A 26,453-nucleotide genomic window follows, 5' to 3' on the forward strand; every position below is an offset into this window, starting at 1 on the left:
GGTTCTTTCCTAGGAAAAGTTTATTTAACAGACAATTAAAATCTCCTAGTTGCCAATCAACAGTCAATATGTTGTTCTTTTTTTCCTTCCCTCAGAATATAAAGTTTCTAGAGATGACTCTTCTCTAGTCACCCATGCAGTCAGACATAGAATGTTAATTTCTCTAATGAGGAGCAGTTGCTTCATGACATGGCTGGGTATACTGCCAGCTGCACCACAGGCTGCTGAGCTACCTGAGTAAGGTGGCTCACGTACAGGGAGCAGGAGGCAGAAAAGTAGTATCTAAATGCCTTGGTCTGAAGCTAGTTCTGATATCCATTGGTGAATTTGTCCCGAGGATTATTCAGGAGCTAGCTAATGAAATGAGTCCAGGGAAAATGTTAATTGGTGTGGTTAGTGTATCATACTGAAATCTGATGTGCCTTACCTAGTGAAGCCTGCAAAGTGACGTTAGGTCATAGATTCAGATGTATCTACACTACGTAGATAAGTATTTGCAGTGAGTAGCTTTTTTTTTTGTTTGTTTCTAAAATTATTGATCAAATGTTGTATAAACCACCAAAAAAAAAATCAGATGATTTTCCGCACTGCTGCGGGAAAGGTGAACTTATTCCTGTCCCTAGCAAATACTCTGTCCCTCAGGGACCAAGGAGAAACATAGCCTGTAGGCATCAGTTAGTGCTAGACCTCTGAGGTTCTAACGCCTGAGCCAGGCCACCTCCAGAGCATGGCAGCTCCCACGGGAAGCTAAGTCGTAACTGTTTATTGTTAATGTTGTTAACTTCTTGCTTGGAGCTGAGCAGTCGTGCTTTTAGATAACCACTGGTCTTTGATTAGAGTAATGGCCTGTTATGTTGATGAAGGAAAATGCAGCCCATAGAACACCTGAAACATTAGGTCCCTCTTACGTTTTTCCATTACTGAAGTTGTTAAATAACATGAAGAAGTGGGCCATTTGTGAAATCTTACTGATTCTTAGTGTCATATAGAACTGAACCTCGTCTCAAAATTCCTGTCTGAAGGAACAGTGTGATATTCAATCTGCTCTCAATTTTTTTTCAGTTGAGGCTTACTGTAACAAAAAATATTAGTGATGTTATTTTAAGAAAGTTAAAATACTACCCCTCCTAACTTTACAAGCAAAGCTCATGAATAAAAGCGTCAAGTATTTGGACACCTTTCAGGTGTTATTAGTGGCAGAAGCAGATCAAGACAAAGTAACTTCACAGGCATTCCATATTCTCACTGATCACTATGTTCAAGGCAAATGTTCTTCCGAAACACAAGTCACTGATACCTGTACCCAACAAAAAATCCCAAAGAGAATCTGTAGTCACTATTACATTAATTAAAACCAGTACTTTCATCAGTCTTGATGATCGATAAGTAGATTATTTTGGTTTTGAAGTCAAACTGCATCAAACTGTTTTCTAGCCTTCTGCTGGTAATGTGTTCCTTCCCTTTCTCACATAGAATATTGTACGTTTCCATCAATTCTTCAGCAGGACTGTGTGGGTTTTTCTGGATTCGTTATAAATATGTCATGGGATTGGAATTCTTTTAAACAATTTGTTTTTCCCAATCACTTATTTTCTCATGAAAAAGAGAACATGATGCTATCCTAATTCTAGGATACAAATATCCCTGTAATAACACCACAAATTGCATGTGAACGAGGCCATTAAAGAGAAAACATACATGGCAGAGGCAATTGTAGTTTGAAGCACAACTTTGGCATGTATGTTACCACTTTCTTTATGAAAGCCGCAAAAATGTTATGGGTGGAAAGCTTCTAAACACCATAAACCGTGATCTGCCTGGTCTTTATCTTAATTTTTGCAAAATACCGTGCCAGCATTCCCTTTGTGCTGAGTTGTTCAGCTGGAGCAATTCTGGAAAACAAACAATATCAAATTTATTTACAAAATCTGTACATTAAGTTGAATCTTCCATTCATAGAAGTACTGCTTTCTCTGTGAAGGCTGCTTGATGCATACAGGTACCAAATGGGCAATACCCCTCCTGCATGTAGATGTGCCGATTCACGTTATATGAACCAATCACCTGAAGCACTGATGTTCAAAGTTTCAGTGTAATTTTGAGGAACAGAAAGAAATTCTATAGGTTCTTGTCACATCTCCTTTATGGTTAGCTTTCTGGGTTAATCTTCGAGTTAGCTTTCCAACGCATCACCTTAAACCCTCAGCTAGACTTCGTTTGCTCTCAGAGTTTGGTTGAGCATATTATGTGACATAATACAAACCTCATCTTGTAAATGAAGAAGCATTTTAATTGCATCTGACTGTAATTATGCTATCTTTCAAAAAAATATTTCTTCTAACAGGTAACATTACTGAACTTCATGATAACTTCAGAAGGAATGCAGGATCAGCTGCTTGGAATTGTAGTTGCAAGAGAAAGGCCAGATCTTGAAGAAGAAAAACAAGCCCTCATCCTTCAAGGGGTTGAGAATAAAAGGTATCAAGATAACTTCCCTTCCTAGGGGTAGAAGCAGGTTGTAGTTAAAGGAAATGCAGTCACGGGAAATACATTTCAGAGACCAGTGTTTTGTTTGGTTTAACTGGAAGCTCAAGAGTGCTATTTTTGAAGGCCCAAACTTAGGCTTCTCTTTGGTTTTTGGGCCGATTTGGATGCATGCTCTTACTCGTATTCCTGCTGGTTGGGCCTTTCTTCTTCTGACACGGTGTCCTGTTTCTGGGAATATGAGAGAATGTTAAAGAGCTGAATGGCAGGTTGTGTAATTACAAAATGTGACTCTTGATCCTGTCCTCTGTTTTTATGCATCCCTTCCATAATGTTGGCATGTGATTTGCTACCCTCACAAATTCTGATCAGGTTGTGTTTCAGAAATATTTTCATTGTGTACAAAGGTATCTTTCTCCGTGGGTCAAAGCACGAAATATGCAGTATTCAAAGCGGTTTGTCACTTCCTTCCTTTGCCATCCATTTTTAGCCTGAAAGTGGATAATTTATTCAGAAATTTAAGAGGATGTTCAGTAAGAAAAAAAGGTTTTGTTATGTATGTTGCATGCCATGAATAGAATCTACACGTTGTCTTGTTTTATAGAAGCTAACGGAAAACAGCTGTAACTCTCACACATGAAAAATCTTGTATATTATTTTAGGCAGCTAAAAGAAATAGAAGACAAGATTTTAGAAGTTCTTTCAGCCTCAGAAGGAAATATTTTGGAGGATGAAACTGCTATCAAGATACTGTCTTCTTCCAAAGTTCTGGCTAATGAGATTTCTGAAAAGCAAGCTATAGCTGAAGAGACAGAAAAGAAGATTGATGCTGCTCGTATGGGCTATCGTCCTATTGCTATCCATTCGTCAATCTTGTTTTTTTCTGTTGCTGATCTAGCCAACATTGAGCCAATGTACCAGTATTCACTCATGTGGTTTATTAACCTTTTCATCATGTCTATAGATAATTCAGAACAATCAGAATCTTTACAAACAAGGTAAGAGCAATAATTCACCATTTGTAATTGGTGACATATAGCTACCTCAGAAACGCTACAGTCATTTCTCCAAAGTGTATAGTCTCAGGCACTGCATTTAGGAAATTACTTTTTTTTTGGTACAGAACTATGTCAGATATTTTTCTGGAAAATAATTTACTCACAGTATCAAAATGGCACAGTGTATTACAAGTGCTGCATATTCTAATATTTCTATGTAGTAATTGGTACCTCGAGTTGTGTGTGAAATGGCAAAGTATCAGTTAGATAAGAATGGTCCGCTTGCTTTCATTTTATGTTTGATGTAGTGACTTTGTATGTCTTCAAGAAGCAGACAGGAAACTTTCACGTAACTTATGAGAGAGAGTGAAGTCTTGTGACTGGGGCTCTTGGCTGTAGAGTGTGCAAGGCAGTAATTATTAACCCAATCATTTACTTTTTTATTATTGTTTTATACTTAAGGTGTCCCTCCCTCTTCCAACTTGTTCATGAGAACAGGAGAAACTGCAAGCTTTAATGATCTGAGTTTTATTTTACATGTGATGGACCTCACAATTGTGGTCATGTTAGGATTATTCAAAATTCAAGTGAATTATCTACACACAGATTGTTTAAAGAAAGGGTTTTTTCAGTGTTTTATTACTTCAGTTACTAAATTCTACTTAGGGGCTTTATTTCATCTTCAAATCCTGGAGTATTGCCTCTATTACTTAGCTACTTGCCTGTTCATCAAATGAGCAAAGGATGGGAGAGGGAAAGTACTCTCCCAGTTTCTATATATAGAATTTTTCTACTTAATATTGCAAATGGCAATTTCTGAATTATTCATTACTGTCCATATTTTATTTGAATAGTGTTTAGTGTTCATTTTAGTGGCATACTGGTTATGAAGATTATTTTTTCATTAGAATTTAGTTAAGGTCTGGGCAATCTAAGTCCAGCCTAACTTTTATCAAAGATGTAGCTACTAATCATTTAAGTCAGACCTTAGTATTTTGGTACCATATTTGGAACTACATTCAAGGTAGCCTTTTATCAATAAGGCAATCTGTGTTCTATAAACCTAGCTCTTTAAATATTAATCTTTCGTATCTCAAAAAAAACCCTCCTGTATGCCTAAAGTAAGCAATAAATAATCTCATTTTGATTCAGAACCTTTCTGTCAGCACAGATAGAAAGATACGGGACTGAATTCCAGCTGACAGTATGCATGCCCAGGGAGTGATCGCTGTAAGCCCGTTTTGGTGATTTTGCCCAGCGAAGGCAGGGGGAGGCAGGCTTACGGGAGAGTCTCTGTGAACTAATTCATGTAAGACTGTTTGTCTTGGGTGATCTTCGCTAGTCAGACATTTTTTTACTACAGACTCTGTGCTGAGATTTTCAGTCATTCTTTTCTCATGCACAACATACTTCTGCAAGGAGGAAAGTTATTTTGTTTCATGGCCATCTTTAGGTCAGTATTTTGTGTATGAATGGTAAATATATATGTATGACGAGGAATCAGAAGTGTTGAAAGGACTTAAAATGCTAATAAAGATTCAGGGACATTTACATATTACTGTAATATTATTAAAAATGATCAGTGGTAGCTGAATGGAAGAAAATGAAAATAGATTGAAACACAAGACTGAAAAGCGTCAAACAACATAGCTTGCTCTCAATCTTGATCTTGTGCCAGAAGCTTTTCCACTTTTTAATTGTAATAGATCACACTTAGGTTTCTGAATGATCACGATGTCTGAACTGCAGGAATACCGTTCAGGTAGCTTCCTGCCAAGGGACTGGTGACCTAGGTAGTTGGAAAAAAGCCACAGCACCTCTTCACCTCTCTGTTAGTCCTTTGCAAGAAGCATTTGAAGTAGCTGTGCAAATTCAGACACTGCATTTCTAACCACCCGAATGGACTTTTCCTTATTTTGACTAGGTGTTCAAGGTATTCAAACTTAAACCTTTATAATACAATAGATGGCCTCCTTGCTTTGTATTTAAAGGAAACAGTTGATAATAAATCACAGCTTTAAATATATTTGTATTATCGTGTATTAAGGAAAATACTCTGTAGAATGGGAAGCATATTTCAGATAACCTTTATAGATGGACTGTTTTGATTTTGGCCCTGGCATTTATATTCATAATGAATTTTAAAATTGCTGCTCTTTCTGCCCCTCCTAAAAGGGACTTCTCACTTCCTCTGAAAATCAACCGTGTTACTAAGATGTAATAGAACTTAAATGTTTTTTATGTTCTTTTGCTCACAAAATGGTACATGCATTTAATGATTGCTTTGGGGTAATTGACCAGAGAGTGTGTTAGAACAAAGGAGATCTAAATGGTTTGTAATAGGTTGCCAGAGTGCACGCTCTTTGGAATGATGCTAATGGAAGGGTGTTCTTTTTCTGCCACTTGTAGGTTGAAGATTCTCAAGGATCATTTTACTTACTCACTTTATGTCAATGTCTGTCGCTCCCTCTTTGAAAAGGACAAGCTGCTCTTCTCTTTTTGTCTCACTGTGAATCTCCTGAAACATGAAGGATTGGTCAGTAATTAAAAACAGTTTGCAGTTTGATAAGATATATATTAAACTGCCTATACAAATTATCAATAATAGAAATAGATAGATAGAAAAGTAAGTTTATATATAATTATGTTACTTAAGCCTCAATTTTGTCGTGTTTTATTTTCATTTAAATAAGCAATTATAAGCATTGAAAAAAGATTTCCTAGAATAAATATATAACAAACAAGTATGGCAAAACTGAGCTAGGTAACATTTTTTCTAAGTGTTACTTAAACCAAAGCCCAGCCTCTGTTATTCTTACAGTGAACTCTGTAAAATTTTACTTATTTTGTTTATCTTTTTCACTTGAGGTGCTAAATTTGTTTATTTTTGCATAAATTCCTCAAAAATCAAACACTTGTACCTACTGAATTCTATTAATTTGTATTAATTCTTTATGAAATATCTTTACAGGATTTTTTGAATCATAATGAAATACATGCATTTTAACAGTATCATCTGCAAAGCAGTACTTGTGGTTGCTTGGAGTAATTTATTTTCTTTCAGTGTAATATGAGAACATTTAAAATTTTAGAAACTTTCAAAATTTTTGTATTTGGGAATACATAGACATGAATTCTTTCAAGAGCTGACAGTAATAATCATGGGACACCGTTTTTCCATTCACAGGAACTTCAACTTACAAATTCAAGCCATCAGAGAAATTCTGAGATAAAGTAGTATTGAGGAAGGAATGAGATGTGATAGACTGATATTTCCTTTCCTATTTAGACTTGCATTATAGGAGAAGGTTGCAAAATGCTTAGTTCCCTAAAATACCTCCAGTATTTTTTCCTTCAACATTTTGGGATTTGAAGAATGGGTCTAAAAATCTCATCAGTTAACATTGTTCATTCCCCAAGTTAGTAATGCAGATGAATCCTGACATTGGCTCCTATGTTCTTTTTTTTTTTTGATTCCTTAAATTCATGTTTAACTGAAAACCAGACACTGAATACTTTGGAAATAAGCTTTTAGTAATTGTATAGAAACCTTTTCAACTAACGCAAGAATTCAGATAAATGTATTGATTTCCTAGATAATGTACTAAAACCATTTGATTTTATTTATTTAGTCCTGAGAGCAGTGTTTTTCCTTGTAGATTGATGAAAATGAGTGGAAGTTTCTGTTGACTGGAGGCATAGGTTTGGACAATCCCTTTTCTAATCCATGTACCTGGCTTCCTCCAAAATCATGGGATGAAATCTGTCGACTAGAAGACTTGCCATGCTTTACAAACATCCGTAAGGATTTTATGCGACTGAAGGATGGATGGAAATTGGTATATGACAGCTTGGTATGTTTACATTCCTGATTGCGTGCATTCATATGCTAATTAACACATTGTAAATATTTATTTGGGGAAAAGAAAGTGCTGTCATTTTACATGGCATGTTCTTACATATATGAATGTAAATATTTAAGCAAATGGTGTGTAGTAGTAGACTGTTGGCAATTTGTCAGGTGGCTTCTGAAGAGCAAGTCATGGTCTGAATTGAATTTGGATGTGGCAAGGTAATAGTGAAATTTGCTAAACGTAAGGCAACACTGTCCTTTGTCAGTTTATACTTTCGTTTACCATGCTTTGAGGATGGCTTATCATGCTATTATGTAGCATGCTGCTTTCCTGGGTAAGTGTTGAAAAAACAATTACTGCCATGTAGAGAAACGAGACTGGGATTTGGAGACATGGGATTCCCTGTTCTCACAGTGACCTGATGATCTTTGCATTAATGACTTGGTCTTTATCTAACTTCATCACTGTTTCCTTAAAATCTAAGTTCTTTAGATTAATTTTATTCCACCTTTGGGCACTTGCTTCATCTTCAATCTTACTGTTAACTCCTTTTCTAATTTTATCATATTCCCCCCTTCAGCTTCTTGATATGCAGATTCATAATCAATATGTTCATTGTAGATATACCTACTGGACAAATACTTTTAAAAGTTATCTTTCTTTCCTGCTTGCACCATATCTGGCCATAACCACTTCCATGTTCAGATAATACTGGCCAATGAGCCACTTTTCTCGCATCATCGTTAAATGATGAAAATTTATCGCCTATATTCAGTCAAATGACCCAGGACTTCTTACCCCATTTCAAAAAGATTGTGGAAACTTTTCTTTGTAAATGTCAAGGATTTAGAAATCCTTTCTTGTTTAAAAAGGGCCTTAAAGTATACAGAGAGGAAAAGAATGCTTTTTTTTTTTTTTTGGTTGGAAATGCTATAAGCATACAGTGAGAAACATTACAGAACTCGAGCAGCTGCAGCTCCTTCAGTTGTGTGCATTGCAGGAAACAGGCAAATAGCAGAGATAAAGCTTTCCTTGGGCATTTACAAAAAGATAGAGCACCTTGAGGGCTTCTCTGGGAAATAGGCACTTAGAAAACCAACAGAGAAATGATGGCATTTGAAAAAGAGGTTGAGGCAGGGGATTACTTCATTATGCACTTTGGGATTACAGCTTTTTAAAGCAATGCCTAATATAAATGAAAGGTGCTGACTTTCAGAAGTAAAGAGTCAAGATGTGTGTGATAGCTGTGTGCATTCACACAGCCAAAGTGAAATAAATATGAATTACTTTAAGCGGCATTCAATAAAATGAGATCTATAGAATCAGGTCATCAGTTACCTGGCAAAGAATCTAATAAACAGTAACACTGAAGCCAGGAACATTCAGTTACTGAGTGCTAGATCAAAAGGAATCCTATTATCTATCACGGTCCTGGCACAGAAGACTTGCTATGCCTTTTACTCGTTGTGTGAAAACATTTTCATTACCTATCTAGCTTTAATACTAGTACTTTAAGGTGAATGTACTAGAATTTTCAAAAAATGCTAGTTAATGGGTTTTGGAGAAGTTTCCTTCTTGATGGCTGGGTTTTTTTTTATCACCAGTGTAGTTCTTCTCCAGTAACATGCAACCAGCTCCTTTTCTGTCTTGTGAGCGACACACAGATTTAAATGAAGGGCTGTTTCAGTCCCGTATGCATGTGTGTTAAAGAGACAGGGCACAAAACCAGCATTGCTTGAGCCACTTTGTCATCAGCACTGAATATGAATGTTTTTCAAAAAAGTTTGAGATGCACTTTTCTCCTCCTACTGTTGTAGATCAGGTTGCTTCCAGAAGTAGGGAAGACCCAACTTCAACCCTCCAGTTCAAGGATTCCATGTATTTTATCTAAAGTTGTATTGAGTATCTTGGAGTAGGGACAGAAACTCACTTCTCATCTGGATGGTTGACTTCGTCTCAAAGTTACTGATACAGCTTTTCTCACGGTGAAGTCAAGAGTTTGACACAGTGGCACAACTCAATGGAGTCTTCAGTATAACCTTAACTCCTCAGCATTTCCTGATTCTCTGTTTCCCAAAAAACTTGCAACTTTTTAGCTAAAACCCTTCAACAGCTGCTATAGATGTAATTCTGGGGTACCTGTTTCCCCCATTTATTAATATAAAAATAATGGAGCATTCTAGATTTCAGTCTGAAACTAAGTGCCCCTAGATGTTGGGGGCCAGGCTGCAGACCCTTAGCAGAACATAAGCTCCAGCATAGTTTGATTTGCTAAATCAAAGCTGCCCAGAATGCCGTTTGTGCAGGTCTGTCTGCATACCTCTGTGCCCAGCCCTCTACAACAAGCCCCAGAGGCTCCCCAGCAGAGCTGTAACACCAGTTTCCAGAAAGGCATACCTAGCTGGCACTGTACTTCAGTCTCACCAGAAATTAACATGCCACACAACAGCTGCCCTTCCCAGTCTGATAACTGCAATAACAGCTGGGTTACTCATCCAACATTTACAAACTAAGCTCTCTGCTGCATTGTTTGACTTAATTTTCCAATTCTTGTTTTCCTGCATTCAGGTGCAGCCTAACTCTTAGTTACCGTGTAATGTGATTGTCATTGATTATGTTGTTACCATTGTAACATTGAAAGCTGACACTGTAATTCAGTTCTAACAGAAAGGAGGTGGTGAAGTACATTTTCAGGATTCCTCCACTTCATTCCTTTTCTTCTTTCTAGGGAAGGACTTTGAAATATTACCTTTTAGAGATTTAAAGATTACTCTTAACTTCTTTGCTGTAAGAGAAGCTTCTCAGATAAACATACATTTAAAGTGTTTTGTGGGGGTTTTTTAAAAGCTTTAAGCATGCCAACCCCATTTCTGTAGATTAATTAAAAAATACATCATGGTTCCATGTGTCAAGTTGAAAGATAATTCACTGTCATAGGTAATTCACAAATGCTTTAAAGAACGTTGACATGTATATGCTTTTAGGATCCCCAGCGTGAGACTTTTCCTGCAGAGTGGCAAGACAAGTTGGGGGAGTTCCAAAGGATGCTCATCATTCGCTGCCTGAGACCTGACAAAGTACGTATGAAACTATTACCTTACTCAAGGTCTGTCCATCTTTGAAACCAAAAGTATTTGCAAGTGTGTATTTCAGCCATGGTGTCTACAACAGTCTCTCATAAAGGAAAATCAGAATTAATGAGACTTTTCTTTTTTTAAAGTTTGAAATAGTTAAGAAATTGTTAGGCCTTTGTTTGTTTTGGTTTTTTTTTTTTTAGTTTCACATACACACCAAAAACCCCAGAGCTATTCCTCCTTGTGACTGTCCTTTTTCAGTACACCTGCTATTTGTGCCTGCCTAGCTTTTTTGATGGATGTCACTATGATAAATTTTGTCTGATCCAGGAAGGTAATTTAATGGTAAGCAGGAGTTTAGATAATGTAGGTGCTCTAAAGGCAGCAATTATTGCAGACAGATCCATTTTGCTCTATGGAAAGTGTTTTGAAGCAGAACTATTCTGATTTGAGTCTGTCTGGCTGTGAGGTTTGAATGTGGCACAGATCACAAAAGGTGCTCATAGTTGGGAATCTTTATTCAAAAAAAAAAAAAAATCAGCCTACTACAAACCAGCATATAAGTAATTTGCTTAGACATTTTTCATATATTCACAGGTTAGTGGGACTGTTAGTCCACACCTAGCCATAACAACAAAGCACATTATAAAAGGTAGGAATTAGCATAAACTGTCAGGACCTCTGCCTCAGAGAGCCTGTGAAAGGAATTCTCTACGTTTCCTCACACAGCTGTTTAGCCATATATTAGTACTCAGATAACAGTATAAACATTTGTACGGGATAAAAAGGAGAAACTTTTTAGAGTCAAGAGTTTACATTTCACTTCTGGATTTTTTCTGCCTGGTGGTATGAGCTTTCAGAAGGATCGGCGTGGAGAGGCGCAGGCTGCGGTGGTGTGTACTGATGCTTGGAGACAAAGTTATCCACAAGACGCTGCCTAGTTGCAGCGACTTCTTCTTCGAAAGAGTTTATTATGCTTCTGCCAGTTTTGCACTTAAAGCAAAGCAAAAGATTGAGACTTTCAATTGAGCAGTTTAACTATAGTTAGCTACATTCAAAACTTAGATCCTCAAAACCCCACCTGTCTGCCAGCAGTTCTAGCTTAGAAGTCTACTTTTGGCTGTGGTCAGCAGTATTGCTGTCTGGATGGTCCAGAGCAGCGTGGCAGATCCTTCAGGTGCGTGGCTCCAGGGACTCGGAATCCACCAGCCTTGCCAGTAGGGCTCAGTTCAGTGAGTACTTCTGGGAATGTCTGGCGTACTTTTGAAGTAAATTGAGAACCTACTATTTAGCTCTATTTTATGTCACATCAGGGAGGGATCACTTAAGTTTGTGATTCTCTTCTCTGTGAAGAGGTGTGATCTCACTTCTCAGAACGCATTAGGGTATCAGCGCTTCAAGATGGCAGAGCACGTGCTGGGTCAGCCCTAGTGCAAAGCCCTCCGAGCTACTGGTGACAGTATTCTTGGAGACAAAAGGGTCTCCCCACTTGAAGCTGCTGCTTCAAGTTTTCCATATGCTGTACTTTGAAATAAAGTAATGTTATGGCCAAGATGCTTTCTGTACCTTGGAATGCTGCGCTGAATGATTTGCTGTTCAGGTTAGATAACAGTCTTCTCACTTAGTCCACCTTTTAAGATACCAGACTGTGCCCACTGCAGCACATGGTCCTATTTTTAAGTGCTTGAGTCTGTTGTATGAGGAACTTAAATACTTCACCTTGCCAGTCACCAGGTGTATTTTCAATACAGAACATTATCAGCACAGCAAAGATCTTATTTGTGCAAACCCATCAGGAAGTAAGATGCAGAACCTTTGCTGTGCCTCATCAGGGAACGTGGTGCACTTGATTCTTACATAGGAGTATATATTTTATTTTTTTATATATATATATATATATATATATAGGATTAGGGGTCATATACAGAAGCACACAGAACTGAGCTGCCTCAACTAGTTGATCAAGATCAGCTGATCTGTGATACATGTCAGCACTATGGCATGCATGAAATCCCAGAAGTGGGGAAGAGTAAAACTGGATAACTAAGTCATTTGAAATTGGCTTTAAAGTTTGAAAGCCCAATTAGACTGATTTACATGTAAAACGGGACATGTGAAGCAACAATGTGGTCAAATTTTATCTTTTCATATGTGTTGTTCATGCCTCCTGAGAGAGAGGGCAGCTCATTGTACAGCTTCCTGCATTGACAGACTGGTCATTGCACCCAAGACATTTTTTCTGCTTTAATAACCTTTCTAAAGGAAACAGGTTTTCCTTCAGAAGTGAGGCAGTGGACTACACTGAAGTGTTTGGGTGCAGATTTCTTAGCCAATAATGCACGTAAATCACTGCTTCAGAATAAGTCATGTTCTAGCCTTACACAATCACTCCTCACTGATGTTTGGAAAAGTTGAGAAATGGAAGTTCTTGTTTACATTCTAGTTTTGAATCTTACATTAAAATTATTTGGTTAATACTTACAAGGAAGGTTCTCAGCCGTGTCATCTCCAGCGTGTAGTACTCCTCCATTGTCAGGTCATCAAAGTGCTTAGAAAGGGTTAAAAAGCCACAGCTTTGACGTTTGGTGTGTTCTTCCCTGCAACAGAAATCCAGAATAAGGACATATTAAAAGCATGAAAGTTGCATTTGAGGAGATGGCATCTTGACAGGTCTCTTCAGTACTTCGGTCCATCAGTAGAAAAAAAGATCATACAGAAAACATATAAAATAGATTTTATTCTCTATCTGATTAGATATATCTGTCTGAAACAGGTAATATCTCGGACAAAAGCTAGTTGAACCAGTGCAAGGTTACTGGGAAAGATAAACCTTCCGTTTTGTGAACTGTTACAGAGTAACTGGTAATACTACAGTGAGTAAGGTGATATCCTCAGAGAAGTTTGGAGGATACTTCAAGAACATTGTTACATCTGTGCTTACCGTGGGTCATCATTTGGTTCCCAGCTCTCCAGTTCTGTCAAGCAAAAGAAACACATTGCCACGTCGGGTTCGCTTGCGTTTGGGCAGTGGACAAAGCCCGCCTTTGCCATCTGCAGGCGACAGTTCAGCAGTTAGAGCCCCGGCCAACACCCCGCTCCTGTCCACATCAGCAAGCTGTTGCTGAGAGCCTGGAAGGGCTGCCTTTCCCCACGCTGTCTATCAGGCTATAAAACAAGTTTTAAGTGTGCGAGGATTGCAAGCAGGTAAATAAGCAACAAGGAACAAGGGGTAAACTACAAGTAGTGAAGGGATTTCTGCCTAGCTGTGGTATCTACAGCCTGCCAGGTGGCTTCGTTGTGCCGGAAGGCTCTAGCAGATGCCATGCTACGAGGCATTTCAGTAGCAGTGCATGAGATCTGCCGCAGACAGAACTTGAGCGTATTTTCAGAGAAAAACCATAGCATAAGACCATGGACACAGGGAACCTTCAAATGTAAGTCGCGTGAGTCAAATGCTACCTCTGACTTCTGTGTTTTCCTGTCACTTTAGAAACACACCTGGTCTGAACACTGAAGGTTTGTTTCAGTTACCAAACTCCACACCTTCTCAGATAACTCTTGCAGGGTGACTCATGTGAGATCCAGCCTGAAGTTTCATGTGTGGGGCTAAAGTAGAAGTCAGCTGGATTTTTTCTAATGCTTAAGTCAAAGCCTGCTGGGACATAAACATTAAGTTTTCTAAAAATTAAGTTATTTCAACTTCTGAATTCTAATCAGTGAACATTCTGCTACTTCATCCTTCTGGCTAGATGCATAGATGCTTCTTCTAATGTAGGCTTCTTTTTTATGAGTGAAAATTTGCAGTCAGAAAGACTACATAATACGAAAACCTAACTTTTAAGTGCAAAGAACAAAAAGATAATTAAAAGAAGAAAAGTATCTGTATGCAATTATGTAGCTAGACTAGTGAACTGAACACACAGAAGCTAGTCCTACTACAGGATTTCTGTGCAGGGAACAGGAAAATTGGAGTATTCAGCTTTTCTTCAGGCTTAGTGGAGGCTTATAATTCTTCTTGAACACAAATATACTTAATGACTCCACATTCAGGCACAGTATATAAAAAACAAGGCATAGTCAAAATCATCATTTTCAGACTTACATTTTCTGGAGTGCACTTGCAGTTCTCTGTAAAAGGCCAGTTGGTGAAGGTTTTTAAACGGTTCTCATATTCATACATATCTTTAAAATCACTCAAGAGCTTAGAAGCCGAACCAAGCTCTTTCAAGAGAGCCTCCATCTATAAAGCCTGCAGTTAGTATAGCCCAGAGCCTCCCTCCTGCTCTCACATTTAAGGCATTGTGTTAATTGGTGACACATCGCAGCTGTAAGAAGTTTTAAAGTAAAAACACAGGTGAGTTTGAGTGGGACAATCAAGACAAATGAAGCTACTGAAACTCCCCCCCCCATGTTCTGTGTACTCAGTCACACTATATATTTATTAACTGAAAGTACCTGTGTTAATGCAGTATGAAAATAACAAGTTTTATAATTGAAATGACAAAAGTGTAGATTATAAAACTGTAGTTACAAATACAGCAATTTTACATATAAAATTTTAAATAATATTATACTGATTGTGACCAAAGTGTTCAATTAACATTGCTATTTGTAAACCTTTAGTGTTTCTTGGATTTCACGTTTAGAGATTAAATCTTAATACCACGTTTGTAAGTACTGTTGCATTTCTCTAAAGGGGAGGTGGATGTTGTAAAACATTCTAGAGTGTGTCCAGAGATAGAATAAATGGTGATATTTAAAAAAATTATATCTGTAAGGGTTTACATGATCAAAACATACTAAGCTGTTAGTTTATGAATTGTCTCTCATTTTCGTACAGCGCCCAGTTACCTTCAGTAGGAATTTTGAACACCAGTGTGTACAACACTGCTGTACACGTCAGTTTTCTAAGCCAAGACCTTAACACCTTTGAAAGGCATTATGAGACCTGAAGTTTGAAATCCTCTCCTTAGTACAGATGGAGTAATTGCAGAAAAAGTCTGCCTTCCTGTACCAGCACATTAGTCTGTCCAGATTGGTGAGGGAAGTGAGGTTAAGGATCACCTGCATGGCACCGCCAGGTTCAGCCCTCTGCAAGCATCTTTTTTTGCCTGATTTACACATGCCAAGTCATTGAGTCTTCCACGACTGTACTTGTATCTAATTTTACATGCTTGAATACTGTCCTTGAAATTTATATTAAAATGTTTAGAGTAATACGTGTTAATTCTTACACAAAACTAGGACACTTTAATTCTATTTTTCCTTTTTTTTTTTTTTTTTCAGATAATACCAATGGTGCAGGAATTTATCATTCACAACCTGGGCCATCCGTTTATTGAGCCACCTCCATTTGATTTGTCGAAAGCATTTTCTGATAGTCATTCCTGTGTACCACTGATATTTGTACTTTCTCCTGGTGCTGACCCCATGGCCGCCCTTCTGAAGTTTGCTGATGATCAGGTATTTCAGTATCTCCAAACTTCTAAAATATGATGCTTGTGTGTGCATGCATGTGTTTGAATGAAGCAAAGAACTTTATTTCAGTAAAAGCTGAAATGCTGAAGTAAGTTCAAAAACCTGGTTTTAATTGCCCAAAACCATGTAAAAATTGCTCTCATCTTCTCTTTAACACAAAGCACTAATTAATGCAAGTGGATTGGTTTTAGGAACGAATAATTTGCCTGTTGTTCATAAGAAATTGTATGTTAAATGTTTTTGGCATTTTTTAGAATGTTGTGTTGTCATGATGTATTTAATTAGTTTGTGTAATCTCAAATGAAAAATGGAAAAGCGGAACAAAAGCATAGTGAATGAGTTAAACAGTCATTGTAAGGAATCTTACCTGAAAATGGTATTTTTTTCCTGACAGGCATTATATGTAATATATTACTTAATTATAAACACTGTGGTAACAGGACCTTCGGATCTCGGGTGGCATTTATACCTCAGAATTCAAGTACGGATTTTTGTTGGCTTTGACTGTCATTATTATGGTATTTAAACCGAAAAATTCCTAACAGCCTAAATCAGTTATGCAGAAGAGTACTGTTCTAATACTAGAACGTTGCTGTTTTCTGGCAAGATGTTTTTCTTGCATTGCCTGATGGTTATTTTGCCAGAAGCCTGTGCTGTTGAGAATGCCAGACATGCTTCAAGGCTCCAGCCACCAAGCTTCCCACGTATCGAGCCTTTTGTAGTCTGTTCCGGACTGTTTCCAGGGGTATTTCAGAATTTTCCAGTTCCAGATGAAATGGATGCGTAGTCGGAGCTTTTCACTGGAAGATACGTAAGAGGTTTTAGTCAACTGGAATGACTTAAAAAAAAGACTTAAACTGTATTTTGAAAATATACTGTAGATGAACTAGTTCAAATGTACATATAGATGTGAACTCTCATACCAGAAGGTTTAGTGTGTTCAGGCAATGTTATCGTTACCTGTAACATCTGTCTGTGTGCAGGGATACGGTGGCACAAAGCTCAGCGCTCTGTCACTCGGTCAAGGCCAAGGCCCCGTAGCCATGAAGATGATCGAGAAGGCAGTAAAGGAAGGAACCTGGGTAGTTCTGCAAAATTGCCATCTAGCAACTTCATGGATGCCAATACTGGAAAGAGTCTGTGAGGTAAACAGAAGTGTTTTCTTCTTCTGATAAATACTTTTGAAGGCACATCTGACCATACAAGTGACTGAAATAGCATGCATGGTGGGGATTCCCATTAGAGAAGGGAAATCATCACTCACTGATCCTGTCATTGTCCTTCTGCCTGCCGGACTAGGGTGCTCGCAGGCGCGGTGGGAAATCCCAGCCGCTCCAACAGGCTCTGCAGGCCGAGAGCTTTGGTACATCCAGTGCTGCGGAAAGGCAGTATGCTAAGGAATTCTACTCTTGAAAGCCACAGGTTTCTGAAGAGGCGCTAGTATATATTTAATTCCTTTGTTCCCTCTTTGTTAAATTTTAACACATTTCTGCTGTGTCCATATTGTCACTGTAGCCCTTCCCGGAACAGCTGAATGACAGTAAGTGCCGTCAGTGGGCAAAGTATTCATCCCATTGCTCTTGTGGTGGAGAGCTTGGCCTTGGTTTTGTTCATGTATTCCACAAACATGCACAAAGAAGACAACTTTTAGTTAAAAATACTGAAGTCTTGAGTAAAAGTAAACCAGCTGTAGAATGGCGGTTGTTCATAATTGTGACTTTCACTATAATCACATGAAAGCATCTAAGAAGTTAAATGTTGCAGTGGTATATTTTCCCACTTACTTAAGAAATGCTTTAATTATAACACTTGAGGTGTATATTAATCTACTGTGTCTTCCAATTGTCTGGTTTTGTATGTGTTTATTTTAGGAGCTAAACCCTGACACAACACACCCGGATTTCCGAATCTGGCTCACCAGTTACCCGTCTGCCACCTTCCCCGTGTCTGTGCTGCAGCACGGGGTGAAGATGACTAATGAAGCACCGAAAGGGTTACGGGCCAATATCACCCGTTCGTACCTGATGGACCCGATATCTGATCCTGACTTTTTCAACAGCTGCAGAAAACCCGTTAGTAATGTTGTGTTGTAGCTTTGTAAATCAGTTATAAGCAGACCCTGATGACTCTGTGTGCAGGCCTGAGGGGGAGGGAATTTTCCCAGTTAAATAAGTGTCTTCCACCGCAGTGAAACTGGTTTTGATTACTGGCAATAGTGAAGTAAATGTAATTTTTATTTTATTGCTAGTCTCCTACTTCTCAATTGAGATTTTGTGATACGGCATTAATACTACGGTTCTCTAGTTTAAAAAAGAAGTAAGACTGGGAAAAACTTTTATTTTTAAAGCTACTCTTTTCATAATTAGATGTCTGTTTGCAAGCATATTTTACTTTATTTTTCTATAATTAATGTAGTTTTTCTAAATGAGGTCATATACTTAGTACTTTGCTAAATGGTCTCGATTGAAAAACAAAAATTCCTACCACCTGAAGGGTTTTTTTTAAATACCTGAAATCCATCTTGATAATGGGGGGGGGGGGAGGGCGGAACCTAAACAAAACCTCCAAAACAGAAACATTGTGTGAACAATGTTTTATAATACAATAGTGTAAAAAAAAAAAAAAAACCATAGGTACACGGTCTCATACAACATAGTTTTGTGTGTCATGTATATTAGTCACATATAAATGAGTATATAACTTCAAAAATGGAATTGTTTTGAGGGTTCACACGGGTTTAAGAGAGTAGAAGTGATGCTTATGACAATCTGATGACTGGCTGCTGAAGGCTTTTCTATATCAAGCAGCTGCCCCTGACTCATAACCAGTAGAGCAGGAGGTGCTGGGTGTTGAGTGACTCAAAGACAGAGCTGCTGTGCGGGATGTGAGAAAAAGTGAAATGGTTTGAAGTAGCCATGAGTTATTAATGGTGTTGCATTTACTTTGAAGGCTGAGTTCAAGACATTGCTGTACGGCCTCTGCTTCTTCCACGCGCTGGTGCAAGAGAGGCGGAATTTTGGGCCCTTGGGGTGGAACATTCCGTACCAGTTCAATGAGACCGACCTGCGCATCAGCGTGCAGCAGCTGCACATCTTCCTTGATCAATACGAGGTACAGCAGCCTCCCAGTGCTCACCAGTCCTGTTCCAGGACAGTGCATGTACCAACGCAGGCCGAGTGCTGCCACTGGGGCCAGTGAATTAGAAACCAAGATCTACTTGCAATACTGCTAACCACATTCATTTTAAGTAGTTAATGTACCATGTATATGTAATGTGTGCGTGTGTGTGGATACATAGAACAGTATATAACTAATGTGGGAACTTTCAAATCAAAATTTCAAAGTGCTGCCGTGCCAAACAGAGCAGCGTTAGTTCCATATAGTCGCCTTTTTGTTGGAGTCTTACCCTGTCTCTAGGCAGGAGCTGTGGATTCAGCTCTTGGTGCTGTTACTGCAAGCTGTACAAACCAGTACTAAGCCCCTGAGTGCTCACTGTGAGTTACCCAGCGACAGGGGCAATGCTAGACCTGCACTGCTGCAGATTAGTAACAACCTGGATCTGTTTGAGTAGACGGGCAGGTGATGTTCCCTTCCCTGTTAGCAGAGCTGGGCAGTGTTTCATTGCAGCCTCTGGAGCTGCTGGCAGTACACACTGCTTCTTCATGTTCCAGCTTCCTAAGCAACCCACTGGAGCCAGAATCTGTTAAAAGTTATGGCTGGGGGCAGGAAGAGGGTGTTTTTAGACCACTGCCAGCCTGGAGTGGTTGTGGTTATCGCTGTGGTTAATCGTAAATTGCCATTCAGCATGAGAAAGCAACATCATGAAGCTGGGGTGTTTCTTTCTCTGCTGGAGAGTGAAGTGGGGGGTGAGGGGGATGCCCTCCCATTGTATGACCAGAGCTTATGAGCTAAAGGTAGTGCCTAGCAGGCAGGGAAGCATTATTTTTTTTTTTTACTAAAAGATAGTATCTTGTGCATCGTAAACAGCTTTCTTTGTACTTGTTTTGACTGGTTTGCTTTGTCCCAGTTTGCAGTGTATCACCCACTCTTGCCCTGACTTCCTGTAAATAATTTATCTCTTCTCACTCATTAGAATTTGTTCCGTTTGTGCACCTAAGAGGAGTCCAGCTTCTCCCAACTGCAAGAGTTTAAGCATTTTTTATTTAATTGTCTAAAAAAAAAAAAGAAATATGAGCACAGTTATGGCCCTGTATCAGCATACTTTTATTTTAGAAATATGTATAGCCAAACAAGTAGACGTAATTTTGAAAAAGCTTGTGCTCAGGGAGCTCCAGCTGCATTACTAGGGAAATTTTTGGTACTATTATTCTTCAAAAGAAGCAATGCTGGGTGGCTTGATTAATCATTAAAGTGTTTGAAGATCAGGAGATCAGTGATAGAAGCACGAAGTAGCAGAAATAAATAACAGCTTTTGAACTTTGCAGTGAGAATTCTGGATGACTAAGTGACAATGGTAGCCACCGTGGCTGGCCAGAAGCGTGCTGGGCTGCCGCTCAGGTCGTTCTCTTGTTTTTTTTCAGGAGGTGCCGTATGATGCTCTTTGCTACATGATTGGAGAATGCAATTACGGTGGCAGAGTCACTGATGACTGGGATCGGCGTACGCTCCGTAGTGTTCTAAGCATGTTCTTTTCCTCAGAAATCATTACAAATGTAGATTATAAATTTGATCCAAGTGGCCTTTATTTTGCTCCTCCTGAAGGAGATGTAAGTATCCCAGAACAACAGAATTACCATGGCTTATTTTTTTAAAAATAGTTCTATCTTTACTGGCATTGCTATGTGCCTCAGCGCTTACTGCTGTCACTGCTCGCTTTTGTGGCTCAATCTCACGTTCTATTAGGACTTGTTTCAGTGACCTCTAAGAAATGGAAATGATGTAAAAAACCCACCCCAGCTGCCACTAACTACATTGACTTTGCTGGGTGAGTCAGCACATTAGGGGACAATAAAGGAGAAACCGCCTGCCGAAATCCAAAGCATTATAAATAGGCATAGCAGGATTAGTTGAAGATCATCCTGAGGGAGGCAGAAATGCCATAGTGATCAGCTTAATTTATCATACGGGAGAGTTACGCAAGGAGAGTTCTGCCAGCAGTGTGCCTTCAGGCACCTGGCAAGCAGTGGGCCTAGAAAGGGGCTGCAGCCCCTGGGTATCTTATTTTGTAAGAGAATTTTCAACAGCTGTCAGAATTTTTGTCATAAATTATTTAAACAAAGCCAATCCCAATTTGAGGTAAGAGGATGGACCAAAGGAACTGGTGAGGCACAGTCCGCCCCTGTATTTCCTGCCATACCGCAGTGTCACATGTATTTGTCACCTGAGGAAAGTTTGTGGTGGCTTTGGGACACAGCTTGCAGCCGGGATGCGCTCTTTGGCCGTTCCTGCATCTCCTTTGAGGTCTAGAGTATTACTTTTTCTTCTTTTCAGTACCAAAGCTATATTGAATATACAAAGACACTTCCACTGAATCCTTCCCCGGAGATATTTGGAATGAACGCAAATGCTGATATTACCAAGGATCAGTCAGAAACGCAACTGTTATTTGATACCATTCTTCTTACACAGGTATGTAAAGAGTAAAAGTTACACACCGTCTTACTATAACTTTCTACTCTATCCCTGCTTTAGTATGTTCAGATTTTTACTGTACCTTATTTTGTTATATGTCCATTCTGGTGAAACGACTCTTCCACTTAAGAATCTTTTAAGGCTCTTTGGGGTTTGTATTTTTCCTGACTGGCTTCCTAAGGAAACAGCTCCTGTGATCCTATAGTCAGTTTGTGTATCTTCGCTCCACCCCAGCTTTTAACAGTTTTCAACTTCTGGACCAGTCTGAGTCCGGTCTGTAAGCCAGGTACAATCCAGGGATACCAGAGTTCCTGTAAACTTCGTGGGGAAAATGAAGAGCTGAATATAGAGAACAAGAGGGACATGGAGGGACAGTGAGACAGAACTCAGCACTGCTCTGTGCCATTTCCCAGCACCTGGCCAGCCAGTGGCACTGACGGGTACATCAGAGGTGGGGGAGAAAGACTAGTTTACTGTGGAAGCAGGATTTTCAGCAAAAAACACTGAGGACACAAATCTGTAGGAAACCAGATCTTGTTAATGCTAAGCTAATAACTTCTTGCATTAATGCAGGAAATTTGGAAACAAATCAGTTTGTCACAGGGTAGGTGTTGGAACTGTAATGATCTTCTAACCAACAGCATTAGAACAGCTCTGATTTCCTGCATTTTAACTACTCACTCTCCTAAGGCCTCTTTCTTTTTTGGCTCTCTCTAGTCTCAGGCATCTGGTGGTGGTGTAAAATCCACTGATGAAGTTGTCCATGAAGTCACAAGTGACATCCTGAGCAAACTTCCTCCAGATTTTGACATTGAAGCAGCCATGAGAAGATACCCAACCATTTATACTCAAAGCATGAATACCGTGCTTGTCCAGGAGATGGGACGCTTTAACAAGCTCCTGCAGACAATACGGGACTCCTGTGCTAACATCCAGAAAGCAACAAAGGTGAGCTGAGGTAACCTTTATTTAAATCACGTACCTAGAACCTGGACTCAAGTCTCTGAGCTGTCGGTGCAAGTTCCTGAAGTCTGATTCAGGTCAGCCAGACACTTCAGAGAATCCAGATTCCAAACTGATTTATTGATCTGCATCTTAAAACTCACAGGAGTACAACGGAATATAAAGGTACTGTTGTGCCTACTGCAGGGAAACCAAACCAGAGCGTTTATAACTGCAGATTTGCTAGCAAGGAAGACGAGCGTAACTAGGTGGGTTTGTGCCTCACTGGCGTGAAAGCCTGAAGCACCTGACACAGTTTACGGGTGAGAGCAGGTCCCCCTCGCACCTCAAACAGCACGTTCCTGCCAGTGAGGATTCCCGTTCAGGTATCACAGTCTCAAGTCAGTGTTTGTTCATGGTAGGGATCAAAAGGTACAGCTGCACAGAAAAAAGCAGGAAAAAAAGTCAGGTTTGGTGGTTTTTAATTTCTCTCTATTGCAGCTTAAGGATGACAAGGTATTTTAAAAAAAAATAACGAACAACAACAAAAAAAACAACTACCAAAAAACCCCACGAACATCACTCCTCTCCCCATTAAAGCCACACTACACGCTGAACGGTCTGCCAGTTTAGAATGAGGCACCTGCAGCGATGTCACAGATTTTTGAGGGAACTTTAAGTAAGAGCGAGCACTTACAGTTCGTTAGCGCAGCTCGCAAGTGCTCTGGGAAGACCGTGTTTCTGAGGAAGGGGGGCGCGGCAGAATTTTCCTTATGGGCAGTTTTCTCCCAAAGAGGCCATGGACCTTTCCCTGACCAGTCTAGTGCCTGCTTACCGACCAGGCAGGAGAGCCCAGTAACTCGTTAGGGAATCCATTGTGGCCGTTACTCTTGTTTTCAGTGTTGTTCCTGCCAAAAAGTTTGTAACATCTGTTGGACAGAGCGCTACGTTGATTTTTAATCATTAAAGCAAGCCTGTTACACAAAGTATTTCGACATCTTCCTTTCCAAAATTTCTTTCAGGGGCTAGTAGTGATGTCTGCTGAACTGGAAGAAGTGGTTAACAGCATTCTGAAAGGCAAAATTCCAGGACTGTGGATGAGTAAGTCTTACCCAAGCCTCAAGCCTCTGGGCAGCTATGTGACCGACTTCCTTAACCGACTGAAGTTCTTACAGGTGAGCACGCCCTATTTACAGGGATTTGTTCAATGCCGCGTATTATTTTTGCCTATTGATGTCAGGCGACATCTCCACAAGGGGACGGACACACACACGTGCGTGCACACACATCCCCACACCCCCTCCCCTCCCCCTCTTCCACTGAGCCACCGACAGGTGAGTGCAGTTCATGGGCACCCCCGTTCCGTCCGGCCGTTCCCCTGCATTGTGCCGCGTACCCTGCGCCCCACAGAGCTCCGGCACGTCGGTAATACTGCATGAGACCGGCCTTCTGAAGGGGATTTACCTAAACTGCATACAGACCTGGTGGTGATGAAGTTAAGTAAAACAGAACTAAGGAAAATGGTGTAGAGTTTCTTTTCTAGTGTGCAAAATTGTATCAGTAAAATCTTACATTCAAGTACCGAGCTTTCAGTAGAGTGCTGGGGAAGAAAGCTGGGCAAGTTGGGGAGAATCGGTGGGGTTCTGTCACCTATAAGAGTGCAGATTCCCCAAACCGACTTTAAACGAGTAACGTCTAGAGTCTGGGCACCGTTCTGTGGCTCAGTAAACTCAATCCACTGAAGAAAACCAATCTCATGGCAGGTTGCCTACTCCATGCCTGTTGTAAGAACAGGTCCCAGGACAGACAAAAGCTCTAGGAACAAAAATAAACAAAAAAATCAAAAGCAGCATCTGGTTTCAGGTCTATCAGGACAGCCACTCTGCGTGACATTCTCTGTATTTCAGCTTCTATTTTGTATTTCTGGACACGCGTCACCCAACAGGCACAGCTCAGGAAGTCCTACTGCCAGCGGTCGGTGTAAAGAACAAAAGCCCCGTTTCTTGAACAGGATCCAGGGCAGAAATTAAGCTTGTACAAATGGGAAACTGCCACTAGCTAGGAGGATTATTTTTTTGATTTCTTGGGAGGAAAACTGCTTACTAGTAGAGACAGCTACTTTAGTTGTCTTCACTAATTCAGTGTAACAACAGATAATTGTAGCAAAATTTTTTCAGACATTATTCAAAACTGATGTTTGCAACAATCAGAAAAAGGTCCTTGCATGCAGTAAATGTTCGCCATTGCAACACACCTCACATACATTACGACCAAATCCAATTAATTCTGTCATTTTAGAAATCGTATTTATATGGAGGCCTCCACAGTGTAAAGCTATTAAAAGAATAACAAAAAAAAAATATCCCCAAACCAACGCCAAAACCCTCTTGCACACACCCCAGCATCAACAGAAGTTTACTCAGGCCGCATAGCCTCCTCACCTGCACTACGCTGTACGCACAACAGGCGACTTTGGCCCTGGAAGGGAAATATGCTCCTTCCAAAGAGCAAACAGCCTGCAACCAGCTGTCGGTTGCACAGAGAATAAAGGTGGGCGCTGGGCCCTCACTAACGAGGGAGGGAAGGGGGTTTGATGAGCTGACAAGGGTGATGCATGTTTTAACAGACATCCTCAGACAAAGCCCTTCATACAAGCCAAGGATCTCCAGGCAAGGATTCTCACAGAAGCTAGTGACACTTTAAAGAGACGGCAGCAGCCAGAGTCCCTCTGCTTTCAGATTCACAAAGGGAGAAATTACTTCTGCTGTTAATTTAGAAGATACTTGCTTTCCTAAGTACTAAAACAAAACCCAAAATCAACTAAACAAAACCAAGCGTTTTTCTTTTCTTTTCTCCTCCTCTCTCTTTTGCTGCTGAAGCTGTGGTATGAAAAAGGAACTCCACCAGTCTTCTGGATCTCAGGACTCTTCTTCCCTCAAGCGTTCTTAACAGGTGCCCAGCAGAACTATGCCAGAAAATACAGCATTCCGATAGACCTACTGGAATTCGACTATGAAGTGCTGGAAGATAAGGAATATGAAATTGCTCCTGAAGATGGTAAGTAAACACATGACAAAATTACCTGCCTTTGCTGACGCATTCAGGGCTAGCATTAATTTGCAGGCTCAGAGTTACGCAATTAAGTTAATGAATTCGGCCAGAAAACACACACAATGCACTGCTCCCATGAGATGCCCCAGAAGTGAAGAGGCAAAGACTGTTGAGTCCTTAAGACCTGCTGAGCTCAGCTCACCTGTCGGAGCAGCATGCAAATACAACAGGAGTAGCATGCAAGTTCAACGGAACACCAGCTGCCTACACCAGGTCAGGCTTTTGCAGCGATACCTAGCCTGCCCTTCTCCCCTCTCCCCTTTATTTGACTCCGTTAGCAGGTATGGCTGAAGATGCCCCATTTCCTAAGCCACGGAAAACCAAACAGTTAAGTAGAGAAGGTGTCTGTCCTACTTTACTGTCCCTAGGAAAATATCTTAGGGATACGATCACAATGTGTAACAGAGGAGCGCTCCACGTGGGGAATTTTTTATCAAACCACTTCATTATATATTACTTACCTTAGGTTCCAGTTGCAGATGCGTTTGTTAGCTTACCCTTCCTCAGAAGGGCGGGCGGATGGAACGGTTCCTCGTACTCTTTCCTGAGGATCGGTTTGACTGGAAGTTGTGGAAGGAGAAGTTGCCTGGGAGACGCACGTCCAGTCAAGTTTTGAGGCATTTTCTGTTGGGCATCTTTATTTTTTGTTTTAGGAGTTACAGTTTTCAGTCTACAGAGGTTTTTTTTTGCTTCTGGAGAGCCGATGGAATGACAGCTGTCATTCTATCATGTCATCGTGAGATCAAAGTAAAGACAGTTATGTTTTTGAAACATTTAAATACTTTTTTTTCTTTACTGCTTTAGTGAACCACTTTAGAAAGGTTTAAGCAATTTGAAACGTAAGCAATGAAACAACGTGAAGACTAACTAGTGAAAGACCGTTTATACGGTCAAATCTTCCAGGTTTGGAAGCATTAGAG

General features: G+C 40.0%; 2 protein-coding genes across 2 annotated transcripts in view; one reads left to right on the top strand and one right to left on the bottom strand.

Annotated features, from left to right (window-relative positions):
* Positions 1 to 26,453, top strand: part of DNAH7 (dynein axonemal heavy chain 7) — a 112,624-nt gene that overhangs the window by 84,216 nt on the left and 1,955 nt on the right. The window contains exons 49-62 of the mRNA XM_080399345.1: positions 2,345 to 2,478; positions 3,147 to 3,482; positions 5,892 to 6,018; positions 7,142 to 7,336; positions 10,321 to 10,413; positions 15,697 to 15,873; positions 16,872 to 17,033; positions 17,760 to 17,960; positions 18,838 to 18,999; positions 20,430 to 20,615; positions 21,340 to 21,477; positions 22,198 to 22,428; positions 23,445 to 23,597; positions 25,302 to 25,479. Coding sequence (XP_080255471.1) covers positions 2,345 to 2,478; positions 3,147 to 3,482; positions 5,892 to 6,018; positions 7,142 to 7,336; positions 10,321 to 10,413; positions 15,697 to 15,873; positions 16,872 to 17,033; positions 17,760 to 17,960; positions 18,838 to 18,999; positions 20,430 to 20,615; positions 21,340 to 21,477; positions 22,198 to 22,428; positions 23,445 to 23,597; positions 25,302 to 25,479 — 2,473 coding nt within the window. The remainder of the gene's footprint in view (positions 1 to 2,344; positions 2,479 to 3,146; positions 3,483 to 5,891; positions 6,019 to 7,141; positions 7,337 to 10,320; positions 10,414 to 15,696; positions 15,874 to 16,871; positions 17,034 to 17,759; positions 17,961 to 18,837; positions 19,000 to 20,429; positions 20,616 to 21,339; positions 21,478 to 22,197; positions 22,429 to 23,444; positions 23,598 to 25,301; positions 25,480 to 26,453) is intronic.
* LOC308068550 (baculoviral IAP repeat-containing protein 5.1-like) lies at positions 10,420 to 15,747 on the bottom strand. The gene is given in 6 exon segments (XM_080399373.1): positions 10,420 to 11,403; positions 12,893 to 13,007; positions 13,352 to 13,461; positions 14,513 to 14,650; positions 14,652 to 14,708; positions 14,710 to 15,747. Coding segments are annotated over 6 exon segments (705 nt in total). The 5' UTR covers positions 14,821 to 15,747; the 3' UTR covers positions 10,420 to 11,229.

The sequence above is a fragment of the Falco punctatus genome (genome assembly GCF_963210335.1).
Source record: "Falco punctatus genome assembly, chromosome: 8".
NCBI lineage: Eukaryota > Metazoa > Chordata > Aves > Falconiformes > Falconidae > Falco > Falco punctatus.